This window comes from Amphibalanus amphitrite, unplaced genomic scaffold (assembly GCF_019059575.1).
Source record: "Amphibalanus amphitrite isolate SeventyFive unplaced genomic scaffold, NRLGWU_Aamphi_draft 000855F_arrow, whole genome shotgun sequence".
NCBI classification, from domain to species: domain Eukaryota; kingdom Metazoa; phylum Arthropoda; class Thecostraca; order Balanomorpha; family Balanidae; genus Amphibalanus; species Amphibalanus amphitrite.
Genome location: NW_024882349.1, coordinates 183,632 through 192,500, shown reverse-complemented (window position 1 = coordinate 192,500; position 8,869 = coordinate 183,632). Strand labels below are relative to the sequence as shown.

Genomic DNA, 8,869 nt, shown 5'->3' with positions numbered 1-8,869 from the left:
ATGGTGTTTATGAACAACCATGATGCTTCGACGGATCTGTTGTCGAAATTGTACCGCAAAAGACCACAAGTCATTTCATCTTCCGGAGACATATGGGCCAATGCGGGAATAATGCACCCTGTTAGCCTAGATTTCGGCCCAACTTCTGATCTTATCTAGGCTAAAGCCGGTGCCACATCGTTACACTCGCCAAGTTGTGGCCAGATGTGACGGGCAGTCACGGTAACTAGCTGAACAGATACGGTCGATTTGATAACGGATTGAGTGTAACCAGGCCAGTGCTATGGTCGTCAGAAAGAGTTCGTGATTCGGGATGGCTTGACGATTCCAGCCGAAAGGTTCGGATGGAATGAGGGGTCTAGACGCGAGCTGCATGTTCAATTTCAACCCTGGGACAAGATCGGCTTTCCATCTGGATCCCATGCCCCTTTCAGAAACATGAATTAAATCGTGACTGATACCCAAGGCAAAATAGCATTCATTTGAATGAAAGACAACCAATAATGACCGTCAACAGGTCTTTACAGCCTCCATTTGTATGTCCCAATAATATATTTTAAACGACTCGTCTACTTTATTTGTTTAGATTCAATTCCGTTTGGCTAAACAGAATAAGCAAATAATTTGATATTATTTTATACCTGACTCGCCTAGTTACCAAAGCTCACCTCGATCCGCCGAATAATGTAATGGGATGTAACTCTCTCGAGCCCATTCTCATAATCAAACTCGACCCGACTTTTCTCGCCTTGTAAGCTGTATCTACCCCACTCGACCGGCGCCACCGATTGTCCCAGTGGCTCCGCTCCACCGCCCTACCCATCCATTACTGGGACACTTGCCGGCCCCGCCGCGCTCCACTGACGTCACCACTCGGCCCAATGACGTCACGGTGTGGTGAACATACGTTGTGGCACAGCGCTACGGGTCATTGGAGTGGGAGGCGAGTTGATATATGGCTGGAGACAGTGGTGGTATGTTTGGCCCGAAGTTACTTTCCGGAACATTAGTACCTAACACTTTAGGTACCTACTTAACAGCATTTTTTTAAGAATTTTGGTGAACTGCTATTTTGAACTCTTATGGTGTTTCCTGTTATCTTCAAAAAGTTAAAGTCAAACAAACATTTTTTACCAAAACGCTAAGAAGTAGATTCTGCACAAGCTTCTAGCAATTTACTCAACAAAAAGCGAAAAGCAGCTTCAAGCAGGAGCTGTTATTCGCCTCATTTATAATTTGTCAAAGTGTCATCCTAGACGCGAGACACGGATAATTTCACACGCCCACACGCACGCAGAGTCGGTAGTTTCCCACGCTTCCGGAAGTGCTCACTTCCGACCGGAAGTAACTAGCCCCACGCAGAGAGAGGAAAGCTTGTGTTCCCTTGTTGTGGAGAACTGTCTCCTAGTCATTGTAGCATTAGTGTAAGTATGCGACCAGTGTATAGCTGAAGCTTAGCTTTTCTGTCCTGTTGTCTTTTTACCGATGATAAGAGACCTACGTCACAAATTCATGAAGAACAATAACAACATTACTATGTAGAACACTTCGAGATATCGGTTGAATACAAGCCGCCGATGGCGTTAGTAAGAACAAAGTAACTTTACTTACCCATCATGCTACGATAATTTTGTTCCCTTTTTATTACAGCACCGAGAATCGTCATTCACCGCCTTCTATCATTTACGAAAATTAATAATCCTAGACCATATATCTATCAGCGATTAGACGATGAACGGCACAGGGAAGGCTGGTTATGGTCCATTGATCAGGGTGGTTTTTGTTACCCAAAACGCAGTGCACTTCATGGATCCATGGGCGTGACTAACAGCACTGTCAAGGGATACAGTTAGCCGCCTCTGAGGCTCTTCAAAACAGCCTGCGGCTCCTGACTCCTTTGGATTATGCATAGTAATGTAAACAGGTGGATAGTGGATATGCTTTTGAGAGTACAGATGCAAAGAATGATACAGATTACAGATCCATTCGTGAGCGTTTTGATGAGAGGGAAGGTGGACGAAACTGATATAATCCATCAGTTTCGTTACAATCTAACGATTATCTGGAGGAGCAGTCATAGCGTAATTTCAATGACAGATCATTTATTGGTGACTTTCACTAGATTCTTCTTTGGAGTCCTATAATAAGTTAATATACGTTTCGTGGTTATCAATGAATTTGACGATTTATTTCTGGTATCCAAGCTTTCGGTGAAGTGATTGCTCGCAGAGTCAATAGCCTGAAAGCGTTTGATAGTAAACATTTTTGGGCACCGATCAATGCAATATTTTATCGTAATCAAATGCAGCAGCGCCCATTAACATCGCTATCTATACCACATGGCGCCGACTCGTGCTTATCTACTCGACTTTACCAAGATACTAGACACTACATCATCCATAGGGCATTCAGGCATTTAGATACATATCTACAAATCGTATTTCATTGACCCGTCTCCCTCAAGCATCGGATAGCACGACTCCTTCAAATATCACCACGCAAACATCTAAGACACACATGGGTATCCTAAGACGTCATGCTACCATACGCACGGGTGCCTTTTCAGAGTCATTCAACCACGACGCCCAACACTTACTATTCACAGTTCACATTCCTATCTCTTGACTCTCTCGATGGGCGAATATTATAGCGTTAAGTGTGTATAACGGTGTTGACCGTTGGATTCTAGGTGGAAGGTGTAGCTTTGGGGCCAGCTGAAGGCATTGCCAAAGGGTTGAGGTTGATGAACATTTTGATGGACTTGTTGATAAGATGGGCCGGTTAATTGGGCGTTCAAACGGGATTCCTAAAGGCGCTCGCTGGTGGACAGTGGGTTGTGGATGGCAGACGGTGTATGGAAGACGGTGGATGGTGGACGGTGTATGGAAGACGGTGGATGGTGGACGGTGGATTGTGTATGGTGGACGGTGGACAGTGGACGGTGGACGGTGGACGGTGGACAGTGGAGGGGGATGTTAGACGGTGGATGGTGGACGGTGGACGGTGGACGGTGGACGGTGGACCGTGGACCGTGGACGCCAGACGGTGGGTTGTGGATTGTGGACGGTGGACGCCAGACGGTGGACGGTGGACGGCAGACTGTGCAGACGGTGGACGGTGGACGTTGGTCAGTGGGTTGTGGACGGTGGACGGTGGATAGTATATTGTACATAATTGTACATAAATTGTACATGTAGTTATTGCGCATTGTGTATTATACATGTGGAGCTTATTCTACATGTCAAACATTAGGCCTTGGTCAGTGGTCACTAAGCAGCACATTGCCCATGAATTAGCATGTCATCAGCTAATCCTCAAATGACATCACCACCCCAACACGACGTCACCCAGTCCCGTTTTTGCACCCCATGACTCGACCTAGAAAAACTGACCTCGGCTGCATGCTGGCAATTCCTCCCACCCCTTTGACCCTCCAAAGCCGACAAGCATTACCAAGAGGTCATCTACACTTTGCAGCGAACCCTTTGACTAGACGTGACACTATCAGGGCGCGGGACGTGACACGGGTCGCGCTGGATTTATCTAAGAGCCAACTGGTGTTGAGGTGAGGTGGCAAGGTGCAGCGTGACTGGGCTAGCCGCAGCAGATGTTCGCAACTCCAGACTAACGGTTAGCTGTAAGTTATGTGTATTTCGTGGGTGGTCTTCTAGAACAAATGGCAATAAGTATGGTGAAAGAGGTGGCAGGGTTCAGCATGACCTGCGACTGAAAAAACAATGTGGGGGCGTGTGGAGGAATAATTGACATGACCCGGGTACGTTTGACGTGATGCAATATTCGTGAGCTCATAATGCAGAAATAGTCTCTGTACCCTTCCATTACCAAAAGCCTTATCGAGAGAAAAATCATCTGCATCTAGAGCAAACTAAACCAAACCAAACCAGAAGCTGGGCGGCTGACTATACCAGCTGTCTGGCTATTATCAACTTTTCGATATACGCCAGCTGTTAGCTCTCCGGCTATCCGTCTTACCATCGCACGTTTTGCTCATCCATGGCTAGGTCACTATCCTGATATTAATTTCCGCACTGCTGGAATGCAACGTACGGAACATAAAGTTGCCGCATTATCCATATAACCCCTCCCCTCTCCCTCTCCCCCCACCCCACACACACACACACATACACACACTCCCATACACACATAGAAATGCCACTGACCTGGTGCTGCTCTCTCCATTACTGGCGTGGATCATGCAGAGTCTGAAGTTGCCGCAGTCGGTGACGTCAGGACTGAAGTTGTCACCCAACACGCCGTCTGTAGAGTCTTCGTCGGGATACCCGGCCTCTGTGAAGTGTGAGTGGTCAGTGGGTCTTAGAACGTGGAAAATGCAGCCAACATGTAGATTACGAAGGTCGAGGCCAATGTTGGCAAAATATGCTTTTAATTGAAGCATCATAATAAAGTGATCAGTGATCACTGAAATGAAATGAATTGCCAGTGCACTGAAGAGTGACGTTAACCATTTTAATTTACTTTTATTGGCAATGCGTATTGCGTATGCATCAGATCATCAGCTGCATCCGACAGTAATTAGCAGTCAAATAACTCAGACCACAGTCTGATAACACACGATATCCATTAATATGCTCATTTGAAACACAAGTAGCCCTAAGTGAATACAGATGATAGAAGCCCTTAGTTTCCCATACAGAAAAGACACACCCATAGGCCCTGATAGATTAATTTCAAAATACTATCCACCGCTTTCGCTCTCACCTGGTTTATCCCTGAGAGGAGGCCTTTGCGGAACGGGAGGACCTTGCGGCCCTGAGGGTCCCTCAGAGAAAGGTCCCGCGCTCTCGTCCTCCGGGAAAAAGAACCCGGAGTCGGCGCCTCCCTCCTGATCCTGGCCGTAGTCGTAGTCGTAGTCCTCCGCCTCAGCAGCGGCAAATACTGGAACTGGGTGGGGAAAAAAGACATGGCTAGAATTAACGATGAGAATAAACGATCTGATTTAAGATCAGATGAGTAAAAACAGCACACCACTGAGGAAGTGCTTCTTGCTAACTTCTGAAACCAGGCTAGTGAGAAAAGTGTTGTTAGCTTGAGCAAAACGGACTACCTCACAATGAGCATGAAATTTTAGAGTTACAGATGCACAAGAGCTCATTCACACGAACTCCTCAATCCTTCCGTAAAAATTGCATCCTCATGAAAAGATTGACAAAATCGATCTACAAATATCGTATGGTTGTTGCCTATAGATTACAGTGAGAGACCACCCACATTAACTAATCAAACCAATGGATTTAGATGTAACCCAACTCACCAAATGGTGCTGATCCAGGCGCTCCAGGCGGTCCTGCAGGCACAAAGCCAGGCGGAGCCGGTGCATCATCCACCGCACCCACTGGTGCCGCCGGTTTTGAAGGTGCTGAAGGACCTGACGGAACACCAGGCAGCGGTGCAGGAGGTGCAGGAGGCGCAGCGCCATCGGGAACAGGGAAGAACCCGGGCGGAAGAACTACGACCTCCGGTCCGATGGGCTCGGGTACTCCCGTTTCGTTTCCTAGAGCTGGTGCAGTGCCTGGGCCGGTCAGTGGTTCGTCGAAGACGATTCCAGGGAAGAGGAAAATTCCTCCGCCTCCTCCGCCTCCTCCTCCACCTCCACCTCCAGCTGCAGCAGCTCCTCCAGCTGCCGCGCTGCTTGATGACGCCAAAGATGCTGCCACAAGAGCGTAGACTGGTATTGTCAACGCTGCCAGACCTCCGACGGTGCCGAGAATGCCGACAGTACCCAGCCAGCATTCTGTGACGCAGCGGCCGGAGAAGCGCCTCAAACGGGACTGGCGGCGAAGGGAGGCTCGGAAGCTGCGAGCAGCAGCAGCGGCTGAGTGTGGTGTGTCGGGAGTGGCGTGAAGACTTCGTCCAACACTTTCAAGAAGTCGACAGGTGACTTCAGAGGTGACATCGTCGTCTGCTGTTGGGTCATCATCATATGATGTCACGTCGTCGCTGGGAAAACTGGGGTCGTCTGGGTTGACACTGGGGAAGTATGCAGCGTGATTTGAAAGAATGTATTTAGCCACGGCGTCGGAAGTGTTGTTTTCGAACACATTGAAGATCTGTTCCTGGTTCTTGGCAGAGTCGATCTCAGATTTCCCATCTCGATGAATAGTTTCTTCGTACAGAGACCTGCCGTGCCTGTGATAAACTTTCTTTTCGTGATTGTATTCCACATCATCCGAGATCTCAGTCCTTCTGTCATTATCTCCATCACCTTCATGAGCATCACGTTTGGCACGTCCTTCTCTTCCCCCTGACGTCAGTCTCCGATACTTCTGTTTCAACCTCAGCAGGGTGTTGTGGTAAGGACGTTTTTCAGGTTTCCAGAAGCCATACTTGTTGAACTGAGGCGTCACAGTCGTCGGACTCTCCGTAACCGCAATCTTAGACGTACTGTAAGATGGGCCCTCTGAAGCGGCAGTCGCTCCGGATGCTGCCACAGTCCCGGAAGACGCGATGGGAAGCGTTGAGGACACTCCACCAGGGAATCTCGTGACTCCTTGGGTTGCAGTGTCTTCGGAGGGGGTCATTACAGGTCCGATGATGTACCACGGCCTGACACCTTCCTGACTAGTCACTGGACGTGCAGTAACGGGTGTTGTTCCGTCCTCTACTACAACCGGTGGAGAAATCTTGGACGGAGTGGAACCAGGAGGTCTTCGGCCTGTGCCGGGGGGTCTACGGACTATGCTGGCGAATAGGGTGCCGAGAAGACCTGGCAGGGAATCTTGTGTTACAGTAGTGACTGTAGCTGGGGGAGAAACCCACAGCGGTTCGGTCTCAGTGGAAGGAGCCTCGGTGGTGGTGCTTGGGGCTGAAGTTGTTGAAGGCCGACGATACTTGTTCTTCAGCCGGTTGAAGGCGATCGGACGTCTGGTCGGCTTCCAGAAGCCGAGGGCATTGAAGGTAATGGGCGGAGGCTCAGGCTGCGTTGTAAAGGACGACGTAGATGAAGATGAAGATGAAGGAACAGATAACATGCCCCCGGAGTTGAAGGCTACATCCGTGAAATCCGATGGGCCTTCAGTACTGTCGTAGTAGTCGTAATCAATCGATGGCTCATCAGTGGTCGAAGGCCGTGGGTCGAAGGTGTTGGACAAAAGGCTGGAGATCAGATCATTGTCAGTATCGTCATGCACCACATTCGCCTGCACATTCACCGTGGTACTGTAGGTGGTGGACCAGGAGCTTGGTGCAGGAGCTGGTGAAGCAGAGAAGCTTTGAGATCCTGGCTCTGACGTCACGCCACTGGAAGAGTATGGACCTTGTGTCGTCTGAGCTGGAGTAGTTGCTGCTGCTCCTGTTGTAGAGATTGGGGTCTGGTCAGAGCCAGACATAGTTTGGGAACCACTGCCGTCAACCACAACAATCTCAGCTTGTGCATCAGTGGAGAAAGTGGCGGCATCTTCCGCTAGTTGTGGTTGTGCGATGTATGGTGACGCTATAAATCCAGGAATGCTCTGCCCAAGCTCACCACTAGCTGTAGAAGTCGCCAAGGAACTGGCTGTGGTTGAAGACGCTGCAGTACCAGAAGACAACGATGAAGAGCCTGAAGAATAAGACGCAGTCGATGGATACTTTGAAGAAGTTGACGGAGACAAATATCCCGTAGATGCAGTTGTCGCTGAAGGTGGCTCTTGTCCAGCTGTAGTTTCCCCATGTGGCCTTCCCTCTGTCGTTAGCGGCGGCGACGTAACCGGAGGAGCAGCTACAGTAACCGGAGCTGTAACCTTCCCATCACTCGCCCCCACTCCAAGAGATGTCTGCGGTGCTGTCAAAGGCTGCGTTACACCTCCAGGACTGTGCGGAGATATAGAGATGATTGGCGAATCCGTTACATTGAGTCGCCCGGGCATCATCATCATTGGTGCGTTCGGATCAATCTGTTGAATACTGATGGTGACATCGTTCTCATCCGGTGCCACAGTGGTCGGTCGTTCGGCATTCATCGTCGCGAAGAGACTATTAAGTTCCCACTCTTGCGGAGGTCCCATGAAGACTATATCGCTTTCTGTTTGTGACACTCCAGCCTGCTGCGGTGGTTGCCGAAGGATTTGGACAGCAGATCCAGGCTGGTCGATTCCCAAAAGCGTGCTTGTCAGGCTATCAAGCGTAGCTGGTGGCTGGTTCACACCCTGTTTCAATGACCACAACAATGATGGGAAAGAGGTGGGCTTCAAGGCTGAATCGTCAGATGCCTGAGGTTGCGTTTGCTCGGGTTTCAACGACTGAACGCTTGCTGTTGACGAAGGAGGCGATGTGGGTTTCAGTGACAGAACACTTGACGGTGTAGTCGCAGCTGGCTTCCAGAACCCTAGATCGTTGAATGTGTACAACTGACTCCAAGCCGTCGTAGGAGACGGAGTAGTGACCCTCGTAGGTGGCGGTGGAGTTCTGTGCTCCAGCTCTGACTCTTGCACATGCTCTTGCTGTTTCTCTTCCTCCTGCTCCTCCAGTCCAATGGTTGGCTTGATCTCCAGTCCAAACGTCCCATCAGGGTACCTTATTGGGTCTTGATGTTCTACTTCACCCAACTGAGAAAGGATCTCCTGCATCGAAGGAAACCCGGGAGGAAGAGAAGGACCCTCGGCCTCAAACCACGTACCGATACCCACCTGGGATGTAGTGAGCTCAGTCGGCTGTTCAGCGGAGCCAGGAGTAACACTTCCTACTGGAGGAGGGGTTACCGGTGCTGAGGTTGACGTTGACATCGTAGGAGAGGAAGGTACTGCTGAGTCTCCAGTAGATGAAGAATTTGACAACGACATGGTGGTTTGGGAAGTTGTTGTTGAGTCCTGGGTGGATGAGGAAGTTGATGACGATACCGTTTGTAACGAAG

The 8,869-nt window shown here is 49.6% G+C and overlaps 1 protein-coding gene across 1 annotated transcript in view; it reads right to left on the bottom strand.

Annotated features, from left to right (window-relative positions):
- The window catches only part of LOC122367178, a 22,588-nt gene extending 15,208 nt beyond the window's left edge, over positions 1-7,380 (bottom strand). The window contains exons 1-3 of the mRNA XM_043340059.1: positions 5,294-7,380; positions 4,741-4,923; positions 4,182-4,308 (exon numbers count right to left, since the gene is read on the bottom strand). Coding sequence (XP_043195994.1) covers positions 4,182-4,308; positions 4,741-4,923; positions 5,294-7,367 — 2,384 coding nt within the window. The 5' untranslated portion in view covers positions 7,368-7,380. The remainder of the gene's footprint in view (positions 1-4,181; positions 4,309-4,740; positions 4,924-5,293) is intronic.
- Between the last annotated feature and the right edge of the window lie 1,489 nt (positions 7,381-8,869).